This window comes from Lynx canadensis, chromosome C1 (genome assembly GCF_007474595.2).
Source record: "Lynx canadensis isolate LIC74 chromosome C1, mLynCan4.pri.v2, whole genome shotgun sequence".
NCBI classification, from domain to species: domain Eukaryota; kingdom Metazoa; phylum Chordata; class Mammalia; order Carnivora; family Felidae; genus Lynx; species Lynx canadensis.
Genome location: NC_044310.1, coordinates 55,344,023 through 55,359,543, shown reverse-complemented (window position 1 = coordinate 55,359,543; position 15,521 = coordinate 55,344,023). Strand labels below are relative to the sequence as shown.

At 39.9% G+C, this 15,521-nt stretch overlaps 1 protein-coding gene across 4 annotated transcripts in view; it reads right to left on the bottom strand.

Annotated features, from left to right (window-relative positions):
• The window catches only part of IL12RB2 (interleukin 12 receptor subunit beta 2), a 77,781-nt gene that overhangs the window by 32,112 nt on the left and 30,148 nt on the right, over positions 1 to 15,521 (bottom strand). For all 4 annotated transcript variants that reach the window (XM_030328054.1, XM_030328056.1, XM_030328058.1 and 1 more), the window contains exon 8: positions 10,566 to 10,645. In XM_030328054.1, the coding sequence (XP_030183914.1) occupies positions 10,566 to 10,645 (80 nt within the window). The remainder of the gene's footprint in view (positions 1 to 10,565; positions 10,646 to 15,521) is intronic.

The window sequence follows — 15,521 nt, the reverse complement described above, 5'->3', positions numbered from 1 at the left end:
TCAAAATGAAACTTCCAGCAGTAGAAAACTCAATTACATCCAATGGAACAAGAGTGGAATCTGAACTCAGATGATCTAGGTTTCAGTTCCAGCCCCACCAATTACTAGCTGTGTGAGCCAACGCAAGGCATTCAGCACCTCTGAATCTCCATTTTAAATCTGTGAAATACACAACACACACACACACACACACACACACACACACACACACACACACTTCTTATGTAGAAAGTGTAATGCTGCTCATTAAATCAAAAGTGAGATTTTCAAGAGCTAAACTAGTAAAATCCACACTTCATGAACTGGATTAGCCATCTGTCCTAGGAAAGTAAGACACTGTTTATAAATGTGTGACTAATGAGTTTTGGAATTGCAAGAATTCCAATTGAGATCATTTGGGAGGGATCCCAGAAAGTAAGCAGAAAACTAATTATTTGTATTGTAACCCTGTTTGGATAAGGACCATGGGAAACAGAAGCAATGAAAATGGAGAGCTGCCAAGGCCAGCAATGGCAGTGGCCCGTCCATGCCTAGTACAGGGAGGAAAAAGGTTTAACCCGTGAGACTTAAGCATTACCATTTTCTTGGCAAGGCTATTCCTTCATGGGTGCAGCTGCTAAAAGACACATTTTAGGACTGCCAAATGCCCCTTTCTCTGATTCCCTGCCCTCAAGCAATCTTCTAATAATTTGTTTCCTGTGAAGTTTATCTTTCAGGAGAGACTGGGATAACAGGAACATCTGGTTTACTTAAAATTTATGTTTTTTCACTTTAAGTGAATAAATTGGCCTTCTGATTATAATTTGGCTTCTGAAATAATTAGCATGCTGAGAGAGATGTTCCTATCTGCTGACTCAAGCCTCCTAGTTAGCCCAACAGCTGCATTCCTCACTATAAATTAATCCATGAACATCTAGCTTTTTATATTTCAGTCTCTGGGAACTGATTAATGCAGGTCCTATCCTAGGTGCCCTTCTGGATCCACAAGGTCCAGGACTGGATCTTAAACCATGGTCAATGCACCAGATGAATGCCATGTTGCTGAGGGCTCTTTTGGGTGCACATTCAGTCTTTCCCTAGAAGACATTTTTGTGTTCTGGCAGAACCAAGAAAGTTAATATTTTAATTGTACACCACAGTCAATTTATAGGCTGTTGTTTGGATTAAAGTGAGTGCTTTTGAAATTGCGATATTCTGAACTGTTATTAATAAATATGCCCTTTGTACCCCAATGTTTATAGCAGCACTATCAACAATAGCAAAGTATGGAAAGAGCCCAAATGTCCATCGATGAATGAATGGATAAGAAGATGTGGTATATATATACAATGGAGTATTACTCAGCAATCAAAAAGAATGAAATCTTGCAATTTGCAGCTACGTGGATGGAACTAGAGGGTATTATGCTAAGTGAAATTAGTCAGGGAAAGACAAATATCATATGACTTCACCCATATGAGGACTTTAAGAAACAAAACAGATGAACATAAGGGAAGGGAAGCAAAAATAATATACAATCAGGAAGGGTGACAAAACATAAGAGACTCTTAAATATGGAGAACAACAGGGGTTACTGGAAGGGTTGTAGGAGAGGGGATGGGCTAAAGGGTAAGGGGCATTAAGGAATCTACTCCTGAAATCATTGTTGCACTATATGCTAACTAACTTGGATGTAAATTAAAATAAAATAAAAAATAAAAAATAAACATGCCTTTTGTCACAGGAGAAAAAAAGGATAAGTTAAAGCAAAAGCTGGCTGGAGAAGATAATTCCCTTAGCTATTACTCTATCCTTCCCTATCTCCTCTGTAGGTCCAGAGATAGGACTATTATTCCACCCTCACACCATATATCCCTTAGGGCACTCCTCAAGAGTTAACTGTGCTCACAAAGCTCCCATTCTTGACAGGAACACAAGGGGCTTCAGTCTTACTCTGACAACTGAGAAAATAGAGCCCTAATTGCAAAAAACACCTGCAACTCAACCCTCACTACCTTCCTCTCAGTGTCCTTCATAGACACATCAGCAATCTCCTTCAATCCTATGGGAGAGTGCTGGAAGAAGGGGGAAATGCCAAATCATCTTGGATCCAATGAACTTCCTAGGGACTGCTATGGAAATCTAGCTCATTTCCACACACCACACCACTGCAGTGATCTAGTGAACAGAGATGTGGATCTGAAAGATGAGTGAAGGTTCCTAGAGGGTTAGTGAAGGGCCTGGACCCAAACCCTTGCATTTTCCCCTCCCACATCCCATATTTGGAGTTGAAAATATCATTGAGAAGGTGAAGGTGGAGTTAGGTAGTTTAGAGAATAAATATGGTATCCCATATTTATACATATGTGTAAATGTATGTATAAATATGTGTGTATATATATGTATATGTATATGTATACACATACACATATGCTTATACATATACACATACAAGTTATGCTTATATAAATATTAAGCTCAAGTTTTAGGATAAAGGTTAACATCACTCAGGCAATTGGTCTCCTTCACCAATTTGAAAACGGGCACAATTTGTCCAACACGGTCATGGAACAAAAACTCAATGAGCCAAAAGGCAAACAGGTATTTATCCAGCTGGGCACATAGTCTCCTGAAGCAACTGAAAACAGTGCAATTTAGCTTTTTAAAAAATAATAACATAAAGTTTGCAAATAATGCTAGTAATCATCACCCTCCAGATTATACTTGGTCTTGATGTAATGGAATATCATCACAAAACTTCAGAACCAGGCAGGATTCTACAGTGTAACAGTTCATTCAAACATTTCATTTTACCAATAGGGAAATTGAGTCTGGGACATGAAGTGACTTGCTTAAGGGCTCTCAAGGATAGATGGAGGAGCTGAGGTTGGAATCCAAGGCTCTTGACTAAAGATCCCTCTACTCCTGCTCCTTCTGTTGGCAAGCCTGAGACAACTGGTCACCAGGGGGCACCATGTTTCATAGTTGGAATCCCCAGTGACTCTCTGGCCCAATGTTGGAAAGCAGCTTGTCTAATTGCAAGGTTGTGGTATATTCTGATGTGGAACATCAACAGCAGACATCAGGTCAACAATTTTTGGGAGGGTGGAGATCCAGAATCTTTTTTTCCAGAGCCAACAGGCCTTGTGTCACAAGGAGACAAGCTGTGAATCCCAAAGAACTTCCATCTGAGGAGCCAGCTGGGTCTTTCTAGATGAACTTCTTTTATTCTAATGCGTATGTATATATATAATATACATATATATACATACACACACACATATATATACACTATACACACGTATATATACTATATATATATATACACATATATATATACTAATGTATTTATTTTTAATATTTATTCTAATATTTTATTCTAATGTATTTGGGTGAGTGATAGGGAGAAACTATCATTTATTGGGCCATACCATGAGTCAGAAACTTTACATCTATTGTCACATTTAGTCCTCACATCTCCCCATCCTGAGGGAGCTGAAGCTTGGAGAGGTTAAGAGACTGATGCAAGTAGTCCCCACAGAAAAGTAAGTTTTTAGTGCGCCCCTAGTGGGTTGTAAGAGGGTGTAAGGTGGGTGTAAGAGGGTGTACGGTGGGTGTAAGGCAATGTCCAAAATGTGTCCAATGTCTCTGGTTACTTCTTGTACTTTGGGGCAGTGCTGAAAGCAGGTCCAAGCAGTGTCCTACTGTCATTGTCAGCCTCTCCTATGGTAAGAGTGAGCTAAGCAGGAAAAGCTGTCCCCACGTCTCCTTCAGTTTCTTTTGCTCTGTAAGAAATGATCTAAACTTAGTATAAGTTCGCTTTTCTGACAGGTTTGTCTACGAAGCAAAGAGTGAACAGCTCTCTCATAAACTATTGTGAGAGTTCTGTGGGTGAAAGGCTTTCACCATCAAAAATCCTTGGTAAATGTATCTGTGATAGGACAAAATCTGGTACATGTCAGAATGCAAGACCTCTGTTGTTTTTGTTTGCTTTTGTTTTTTAAGATTTTATTTAAGTACTCTGTACACCCAACATGGGGCTCGAACTCACAACCCCTGAGATCAAGAGTCACAGGCTCCACCAACTCAGCTCTCCAGATGTCCCTATTTGTTTTGAAGTATATAGGAAGAAGGGTGTTTCTGTGAATTGATAAATCATGTCTTCTTAGGACCTTTAAAAAACCTACTGTACTTGTCATAAATAATATTTTATTCTAACTTTCCCTGATGCAAACAGACAAACAAAAATATGTCAGAGCTGCCAATATGTCAAAGAAGAGAGTCTGTAGTCAAGACATATTAGAAAGGTAGGGAACTTGAATATGTCACAGTTTTGTCTATGAAGACTTTGGGGTGGCAAGGTTGGTTTTGGAAAGCTACTGACTTAGTTTTTCCTACTCCACCCATAGCAGCTGTGTGACCTTGGCCAAATTATTTTACCTTTCTGAGGCTCAATTTACTTATCTGTAAAATGAGGTAATTCTGTGTATAGCATAGGCTACTGGAGGATTCAATGGGCTGAAGGAGGCAAACATGTTTCAAAGAGTGCTGGATGCATGGCAAATGTTAAGACACTTGGTGAGTTACCTGCTGTTGGTTACCCTAATATAAAAATCACCGTACTTGGCACTTTTCCATTATATTCATATTACTCTTCTACCAATCTATGGAAGGTCAAGCCATCTTGACTTGGATCCCACCACAGCTCTGTATGAAAATCTCACCAATGTCATACAGTTGATTACAAAGCATGTATAATTTAAGCCTGGGTATTGATTTCAGAACTCATGATGGCTTTCAGCAACCCAGCCAAAGTGAAGGAGCACCTCAAAGATAACCCTCATCGGAAGGTTTAAAAATCACTGTATTGAAATGATCCATCTATGGATCTGTCCTCCCATGAGCCTGTTGACTCACCTTTGTGTCCTCAGAGTCCTGCACAACGTTTGCTTCCTAATAATCTAGCAAACGCTTTTCGTGATTCTCTCATTAATCTTCTCAACAACCTCATGTAGTACATACTATTACCATATGCATGTGTGAGGAAAGGAAAGCACAGAGAGGTTAAGCACCTTGCTTAAGAACACACAGCCAGTAGGCAGCTCAGTTCTGCCTAGAGGGTAAGCTCTTAACTGCTGTCGTGTTAGCACTTTCTAGATTCTCCAGGTGTTTTGCTACCCTGAACTTATTTAATGGATACTAATAACTCATGACATATGATTTCTAACTTGTTTCTGTAGCAGAAAATCAGCAAAATAATGGAAACTTGTTAGAGCAAAACTTGAACTTCCCTTCTGTCTCTGTTTTCTATCTTATATTAATTTCTCTGCTACCCACTTTCTTATCTTGTCATGACCACCTTCTGTTATCAAACTAAGATTCTCTACATTACAGATACTATAATATGTGTGACTAGTAAGCAAGGGAAAACAACCCTTTCTTTCCGAAAATACCTTCAGAAATGCTGTGCCAGCCTGTGATAGGACCAGGGTTGGGAAAGGAAAGGAGACAGAGTTGAATATTGCACACAAACTATCAAAATCTTCCCATCTGCTGCTTTGTATTTAAATATTGATTCTGAGATTGGGATGCCTCCTCTAATTATATAAAGGCCTCAGGCTCCTGACAGCCAATCTTCCCTGTGGATTTATGACAGACCTTTGTTCTACATCAATATAAATCAGATTACAAGTAATATTTTCCTACATTTACTGGATTTCTTTCATATGAGGAGGCCAAAGGACACATCTCATCAGTGCAACGTGATATGGATTGTAATATTCTTCATAGGACACAGAGAAATACAGAGAGAAAGAGACGAAGGGAATGTACTAACTAAGCTGCCTCTGGTCACAGACCTTTCTGAGGCTCTGCTGTGAACTGGTGTATGGGGCTTGTTCTTTTCTCTTTCTTCTCGTCTTCTGTGATTTGAGGGCAGCTGTTTATCCGAATGAGTTACGCCATTTAACAAATGAACAAAACCCACCAAATCTTCCCCCACTTTTGGAACTGAGTTTCTCTAACTCTCTTCTGTATTGCTTGTGAGGGCCCTAGAGGGGCGCTGTTTGCTACATGAGGGAGTCACTAGCTGCAGGCAGCCATAAAGATCTTGATGTGTGACTGACATGTCCGCCCTCTGGAGGCAAGCTCTTAGCCACTGGACCCGCTGGCACTTAGTAGACACACCAGTTTCCAAAGACTTAGTAGGGTAAGAAGAATGTAAAATAGCTGATCAATAATTTTATAATATTGATTTACATGTTGAAAGGATAATATTCCATACATACTTGGGCTTAAATAAAATACATTATTAAAATTGATCCCACCTGTCTCTTTTTATTTTTTAAATGTGGCTACAAGAAAATTTTAAATTATACATATGACTCTCCTTTGTGGCTTGCTTTATATTTCTATGGATGGGGCTTCACTACAGTGATCCTTTACATGCTGAATCCATAGGCCCTGGTTTCCTGCCAATGTTCCCCCACCCTTGTCCCAGCTAACCTGTTCTTCTGGGGTCAGCTCTAGTATTACCTTGCAAAAGATCCTCTGTGACTCCTCACCCATTCCCTTGGTCTACTAGGTAACCCCGATAATCATCTCCCTAGCTGGATCTTGAACTCCTCGTTAACACCTGAGTGCTGTCATCATCCCCATGTCTGTCCCTCTCCTGGACCGTGAGTTCAAGCACCTGAGGACTGCGTTTGTCTTGTTCACTTCCATATCTCTGGAATGCAGCACAGTGTCCAGTACTAATGAGAGCCTTCAATATATTTGCTAGTTTGAATGAATGAATGAATAAAGTGAAGTTGGCTTCATTTATACACACTACTTCCAGATCCATGGCCTCAAACATAATTCCAGAAAGTTTATGACCTGCCATGATTAAGAAATTAACAGAGGAAATTGTAAAGGTTAATGAGGTTTGGCACATCTTTCCATACATTGTCTGTCTGTCTATCTATCTATCTATCTATCTATCTATCTATCTATCTATTTATTTATTTATCTATCAGGTGATTTTCTTCCTAAAGGATACATGCTATGTTAAGTGAAAGAAATCTGTACTGGAATCATGGATTGAAACGCTTAATCAAAACAAAGGAAACAATATGAATCTTTGCAGAGAAGGAAGATACAGGGAATGTGAGGGAGGGGATGCTAGAAAGCCCCCTGTGAAGAGCTCTAACATGACACTGGCACTGTTTGTGACAGAGCAACATTTTCTACTTATTATTGCATTTATTGTTTGAACAATACTGAGGTGTTTTATTTCACAGATTAAGTTGTAGTTTTTTGGCTTCAACAAAGAAAGTATTATTTTTCTCTTAAAAATAGCTATGGCAAAACATACTATCAGATATTTTTGAGGAAAGAGAACTTTAGAAGAAAGCTTTTAGGAGAAACCAGAGTAAGTAGGTAAGAGCCAGAACAATAAAGCAAAAGTCTCCTTCCCCCTCAACACACCCCCACACTCACATTGATCCATACACACATTCACGAACACTCATACCCACACACACCCCGGCCACCATAATTGTGAGAAATCGATTTCTGTTTATAATCCACCCAGTCTATGGTATTTTGTTATAGTACCCAAAGGGACTAAGACACTCACCTACATGCACCCACACTGACACACAGACTCATAGATACATACCCACACTCCCACTCACATCCCACACACATATAAAAAACTCATACCCAGTCACACACACATTCACGTTTACTCTCTGCACTCACACACATGCACACATCACTCACATACATGCACAATCACACATACATACTCACACTCACCTATATTCATACTTCACTCCCTCACACACCCAGGCTGTACCCATTCAGCAACAAGTTGTTCTCTTCTGACGTAAACATCCTACAAAAATGAAAGGTCATCTCACATTCCCCCAGCTGTCAGAGAAACATGCTCTCACTTTGTTCATAGACTAATGGGGTTTTACCTGGGGCTTCCTTTGGTGCCAAGACCTGAAATCCCCCTCTTTGCAGTGGCAGGGTGTCCCTCTCACTGGGTTCCCAGTATTGATCAAAGTGAAAAAAAAAAGCCAAAATCAACACACATACATCTTTGCTTCCTTTCCTGGTGAGGTCTGATTTGGGCCCCACCACAAACCACCTGATCTGGCTGCAGTGTTTCTTTCTAGTCTGACATTTAACAGGTCCCTTATGTCATGGCACCACCCCATCAATTCCCAAGCCTGCCTGAGAGTGGCATGGGGAATCCCCAGGAGGACAAGTGGACTGGAGTGGTTCCAGACAGGAGCAGTGACTTCTGCCTAGGAAGGCTCCAGCTGCAAGCACCACAGTACCTGAAATCCTCTCTTTGGAATCACGTCATTTCCCTAGACCTGTTTCTGTTTGTGAAATGGGTGGTGGGCCTGCATGCTGCTTACATTCCCTCTGGCTCTGTGGCTCTGTGGCTCTGTGGTCAAAGCAGGCCTGCTCATCTCAGTAACTCTCGTCAGTCTTTTACTGCCACTCCCAGGTGAGTGGCCTATTTGGGGCCACTGAAGAAGCCCAGGGTTTGGCAGAAAAGGACTTAGTCTTGTGATAGTCCTGAAAAACTGAGGACTAGATCCAACATTCCTTAAGGAGCCTCTCTCAAACAGGACAGTCACAGAAGGTCTTGAAGTCGCCCTGTCTTGATCACCATCTGGTGCCAGGAAGTTTCTAGTATTTACATTTTTGGTTTCTTAGTGACGCCAGTTCCAGTCCAATGCACCCACAACTCTGGCTCCACAAAACAGAAAATTTTCTAACAGTAAGAGATGCCCATCAGAGCATGGACTGCTTACAAATTGGAATTCTCCCTGTCCGAGACGGTCCAAGCAGGGGCATGTGTCAGTCCTGGCTGGAGTGGGAGCAGTGCTAATGATAGGAGGGTAGACTAGAAGAGAATTCAAGTTCTTTTGAATTCCAGATCTCACTTTAGAGTTTAGGCTTTTCCAGGCTTAGGGGCAAGATTAAAATGAAAAGCAGAGAAGAATTTGCATATGCATGTTGGCTGAGCATTACCTGTGGCTAAAAAATGTTTATTGGAACTAAAACAGTCTATCTCTTCAGATCACTGCTGAGGACACTCAGGGGGAAGGATTCTGTATGGAAGGAGGAATTTTGGTTTTAACCAGTTGCTTACTTGTGAAAATGAAAACCAACACTCAAGAACTGAGCTGTGTTCTTCTATAATATTCACAAATTATGGCCACTCTAAATGTCTTGCTTTGAGAATTGTCTTGCTCTTAAACATGGCTTCATTTTAAAATAAATTTTAAGCTGTAGTTTTAGTTTCAAAGTGAAGAGCTTGATTATGACTCACCAAGCTATTTATAGTAGTCTCATACCAGACATTTTGTGCGTGTGTGAGACAGAAAGGAAAAGAGGGAGAAAGAGCTCAATTCTTGCCTGGCTCATTTCTTAAAACTGAAGAAAACTGCAGTTATCAAATCTATCATGCTAACCCCATCAGAGGACTTGATATTCATTTCTCTGACTCTTCTGCTTTCGTGCTCATCAGCTTAATGATTCCAAAACTGTTGATCTACCCTTAAATGGAAGAGGTGCAGTGAGAGGGATGCAGGAGTAGGGAAGTAAAGAGGAGTACAGCTCACCTGAAAACCTCTTATTAGCAGCATGCCAATCAGGAGCTCAATTCAAATAGTATTTTCTTTTCACAAAGATGAGTCATGACAGAGCAGAAAGAGTTCTGGATGGGGTTTCAGTTTCAATTCTGCACTTAGTAGCTGGGTGACTGTGGGAAGAACATCCTCTCTCTTACCCTCAGGTTTTCCATTTGTTAAGTGGGGATACCTACGACCTACCTTACAGGGTTTTTAAAGGATTAAGTGAAGCAACCACACCAGAATCAGCACTGTGTGAAACTCTCACATCCTGTAATAACATTAGGTCTTACTGTTTTCTGGAAGGTTGTTTGAATCACTACTGTTTTACTACTATTCCTGAGGAGGAGTTGCTTTCCATTCCTCTTCACACGATTGTCTACAATTACTTGAGTTCCTGAGGTAGAACAGCCTTCTTTCCACCCTCTCCCTTTTCAGTGACTATAGCAAATACATTCCTAGATATCCACATCCACAGTCTTCCCATCTTTAATTTCCCAAAAAGTGAATAAGTAAGGTGGCGTGGTCACTGGTGGGCATGTTATATGCAGGGGAGATTAAGAGTGGCTGGGAGGGGCAAGAGGCAGAAGAAATGGTGCAGTGGGACAGAGTGTGGACATGCCTGGAGATAGGAACGGATGCAAGCAGATGAGGAAAAGATGCAGTTGTGTGCAGGAGGGAACTCAGTGGGAACTCTCACTCTTATCTGACAAAAGGAAATGACATTGGGTCAAGTGTCTTGAGGATATTGCTGAGGAAACGAGCTTCAACCAAGTCTCTGAAGCCTTGTATAAAGCCACTATGGAAATAAAACTTTTTTTTTTGGCCTTAAACATTGTTCAAATATATAATTCTTTCTATATGTTAATTATATCTCAATAAAAACAAAACAAAAAATCAACCAAATATATACTTCTCTTGAATTTTACACTGACAATGAAAACTTACTTTCCAGAAAAGAGAAATCTGTTGTCTATTGTAGTCAATGGGTTGTTTCATGTACCAGACATCTAATGTCCCAGTAGGCTCTGTTTGAAGGGAAAAAAACATATTTTCATGTATACACCATACATGTATATATCCATACATGCACAATATAAAACCTCTTAAAGTCAATTGCTTATTTAATAAACAATTCCAGGAGAGTAGGATTATCAGGTAATTTCAATTTTCTTTGTGCCCCATATTTCTTTCCTTTTGTTACACAATGAACATATGTGTCGGCCATAGAAAACACAAATTTTACCTTAAAAACAAATTTTAAAAAATGATGATGAGGAAATTGGATTCCTAACTTACTCTTAAAATATGTAGTAATAAAATAACTCAAAGAAAGTATGTGTGATTACTTCTTTTTTATTGGAATGCAGAAAGAATTAATTCTCAGCAGAAAAACAAAAATATGAATCATAAGGAACACATTTTTGATCCTGTAAAAATAAAAAATACAAATGATTAACTCTGTGTTCACGTCCATTCCTGAACTTACCATGTTGTGGCATAATTATTTGGTTTTATGATCATTAGATCATTAGATCATGATCTACTTGAAAGGAAGGCCCATCTCATTCATCTTAATATCTCTCATACCTACATAGTGCTTAGAATGTAACAGGCTCCTGACAACTCTTTGTCAGGTGACAAATGTGCAAATGAACAATTCAGACAATATTAGCTACTTGATGCTAAAACAGAGAATGAACTGATTGAAGGAAAAACCACCACCTTTAAGACAATGGTCAAATATGACCTAATTTAATTTGAGAAAGTCAATCAAACAGACTTGATAAGAAACTGAATAGTCAACTCCTATGTGCTAGAAAGAGAGTGTGTGTGCACATGTGCATGCGTGAGTGGGTGAATAGTTTTATTTCTCCCATTATCAGATTTATTTTGATTTACAGCCAGGGGTGGAACTCACAGAAACAGCCCCTGAAAACAAGCTTCAACTGCACCAATGAAACTTGTTCATTGTGACACTTAGAATGTATTTGAGATGAGGCTACATTGGGGTTCCTTCTGGGGTGACAAGTCCCATTTAACCAGACGAAGTTTCTGGAACATTAACTCCCACCAGGAAAAGAGAAGACAAGCAGCCAGGGAGAGGAGAAGAGAAAAAGGGAAGGAGCACATGCACCCACACATACTATGGGCAGGTCCCGTGGCCCACTTACACTTGCATCCCATATCCTCTTTACCCCATGACATATGCAGCTTTAGTAGAGTGGTTAAAGTGTGAACTCCAGAGCTAGACCGTCTATGGGCAAATCCCAGCTCTGTGATCTTGAACAAATGTTAACCACATCCTGAATACATACTTTACATCCTGAAGCCAGTTTCCTCATCTGTTCAATGAGGATTGTAGTTCTATACGTCACATGGGGCTGTTGTGAGAATTGAATGAATAGAGCAGCCCTGACCTAAGGTAAGCACTCAGGAAATTTAGCTGTTGTTTCTTCATTTGGAAATGAGCTTGTTCAAGGTCCCAGAACTAGTAATCGGAGAAGCCAGGTTTTGAACATTGGTCTGTTTTATCACATAGCCAGCACTCTTCTCTCTGCACCCCTCAGTTACCTGGCTCTGAGGCTTGTGATTTCTCAACAGTACTTCCACGCCCAACAGGTGCTCTTCTGTGTTCTACCCTCTTCCTTTTTTATTTCCGTTTCCTGCCTCTCTCACCCTCTTCCTTTTGTTTTTTTCTAAACATTCACTTATTTTCTTCCCCTCTTTTCCCACCAGTGGTAGCTTCTACCCTTGCAGTGAGGACCTAAAGGTAAGAAATGCTTACCCAAGACATTGTGAAAATGCTCTCCATCCTTCAGGATTATGAAGAGTGACCCAGAAAACAAGCCTAGCACTTTTATCTGCTAGTCCAGATGCAAAAAGGAAAAAAGCACAGGCAACAGAAGGAAAGGGGACCTGACCATTATTAACCACCTACAACGTGTCAGGAAATATTTGGACATTTTATGTACTGCACGTTATCTCATTTAATCCTCGCACAATGCAGGGTGTGTGTGTGTGTGTGTGTGTGTGTGTGTGTGTGTGTGTGTGATTACATCTGTTTTAGAGCTGAGGCCAAGGAGGCTGACAAAGGTTAAATGATTTCCAGAACACGTGGAGTTGGTAAATGGCAAAGCCAGCTGAGCCCAGGTTTCACTATTTCCAAAGACCCTGCTCTTCCATTACAGTTCACTACATTGAGCGGAGATCTGAGCAAACTAGATAACCCAGACATTGACTACATAATCAGGATGTGGAAACTTGGATGTGCTCCATGTTGAAGCCAGATGACTTATTAGTGCTAAATGTCTCCAGTTAATTACATATTAGTAACAAATAAAGGGAATACTCATTGTCTCATTAAAGATCTATAACTACCAGATTACTACAGAGCTAAGAATTGAATTCTAGAATCACAGTCTCTTCAAAGGAAAAATTGCAAGTGAAACTGAAATTTTAATGGTGCCCACCTGCAGTGTTAGCCTCTGTGGGAGAGAAATCATTAGTTGAATCTGTATGAGTTTCAAAGTGTAAAATTTCATGACCAGGGGTGTCAAACCACTGCTGCTTAAAACAGCATAAGAGCTGATATTAAAGAGAATCTTTGACATTCAACTGACACAAAATCACTTGAAATTCTAACCTCAGTGTTATCTAACAAAGGCAGATAAAACTATTATAGGCAGGCCAGAAAAGGAAAGTCAAAGACCAAATGTCCAAGTGATTACAAAACAAATGGGTACAAATGACTAAAAATACAAATACTGGAAATGGAAGTCAGGTCACCTGAGATGAAACTGCCTCCTATATGATAAAGGAGAAAACCGTAGAGTTGAATAGAGTTACCAATATGAAAAAAAGCGAAGATCCTAAATTAAGCAGGAGATTGACCTAAATGACCCTGAAGGTGCTTTCAACTCTAAAATCCCAAGATTCTAGGATTCTATGAAACAATAGGTGTGGCAAACAAATCTGAGCCACTCCATGTGCTTCTGAGATGAGCATCCATATCTGAAGCCAAGGCGAACGCAGGAATGTGGACAAGAGCAACTTAATCGCGGGTGGAAAGCAATCCCTCAACAGAGGTTTCCTCAAGGAGCATACAGATTTCCAAGAAGAGTGAAAATAGAGAATTTAACACAAAGCAAATATGGAAAAGGCATATCTTGGGAGGTTTCAGTAGTGGGCTCAATGAAACACACGAGGATTTTTTGGTCCAAGTCATGTTCCAAGCAGGACAAGACAGAGATAAGTCACTCACTGCCTCAGTTCCTTGAAGTTCACTTTTTGGGGTTGACCCATTTGTCTAAAATCTAGTTTTAAACAACTCAATTCAAACAGATATTACAAGTATCTACTTGATTAAACAAGTTTTACTTTCAGACGTTATCACCTGCTATGCCTCCACGGGAAGTCCTATACAGACTACCCCATTCCACTTCCTTCTTGATAAATGAAGTTTAACACTTGGTTCACTCTCTCTTTTCACCTCTTTCTGTCACCTCTTTTACTACTTGTGAAGGGCCACCATCCATAAGGTGTTCCTTCCCAGTAGCTGGTACTGTCAGTCCCTCCACCTGCCCACTTCTAATGATCTGTTTCTGTCAACTGATGCTTTTGCTTCATACTTCACTGAGCAAAAGGAAGTAACAAGGCAGGGATTCCCTCATCTTTCTACCATGAAAAGTTCACCATCAATTCTCTAACATAGTATCCCTACTTCCATCAAAGTTCAACCCAACTTGAGTTCTGGATCCCATCCTCCCTTGTTTTATCAAGGACTTCTCCCCTACTTCTATTGCATTACTAATTTCTCCCTCTCTGCTGGAAGCTTACCATTACCTTGAAAATACACTACAATTTTTCACCAATCCTAAAAACAAAACCAGACAAAGCATTTCCTGATACCACATCCTGCTCCAACTACTGCCCCACATCTCTGCTCTCCTTCACAGAACTTCATGAAGAGTTGTGAATTGTTAGTCTTTATTCCCTCACTTCACACTCACTCTCAGCCTGTTGCACCTGAGATTTTCTCCTATCATTCTACAGATATTGCAACCATGGCAACAAGCAAAACTAGTAACTGTTTAGAGATACATACATTTCTGAAAGTTATGTGAAAAGTACTGATAAACATATAATTCAGGATAGTGTCAATAGTATATTGGTAATTTCACAGCATTTAAGTTGAATGGTGGGTTCATAACTGCTCACTTTGCTGTTATCCTTTGTACGGAGAAAGTAGCTTAACCTAGCATAATCATAGTGGCAACAGAAGAAATGAACAGATTTTGAATATGTTTAGGAGAGTCAAGTGCTGGTATTGGGGAATAAGGAAAAAGAATTTCTTTTTATTTGGAAAAGGAGAATTTAAAGATAACTTCTTGATTTTTGACTTCAGTAACTAGGAAGATGGTGGTATCATTTACTAAAATAGAAAATATTGAAACAGAAGTATTTTGGAAACATTTTGTTTTGGAGAAAAACAAAGAGATATCTATCTATCTATCTATCTATCATCTGTCTGTCTAGTTTTCAAACTGTGGGACTGGATAAAGTCACCTGGGAAAAGAAGGGAGCCCAGGGAAAAGCCATAGGGATTGGTATTGAGAAGAGAAAACTGACCAGCAAGAAACCAAGAAGACCTGGTCAATGAAGAAGAATAAAATCCAGGAACATGAGATTTCACAGAATTCAAAAGAATCAAGTACTTCAGGGAGGAAATAGCTCCCTTCTCCTACTGCAATGATTTTGGAGGCCATATGTTCCAGATGAGGGAAGTCCATAAGTTGCATTGGAACTTTACATTTCTTCATGGTGCTGTATCCTCCAGGAATCTTTACCTAATGTTCCAAAACAGATTAGAAGTCCTTGAGTCTGAGGATCTGACAAGTTATC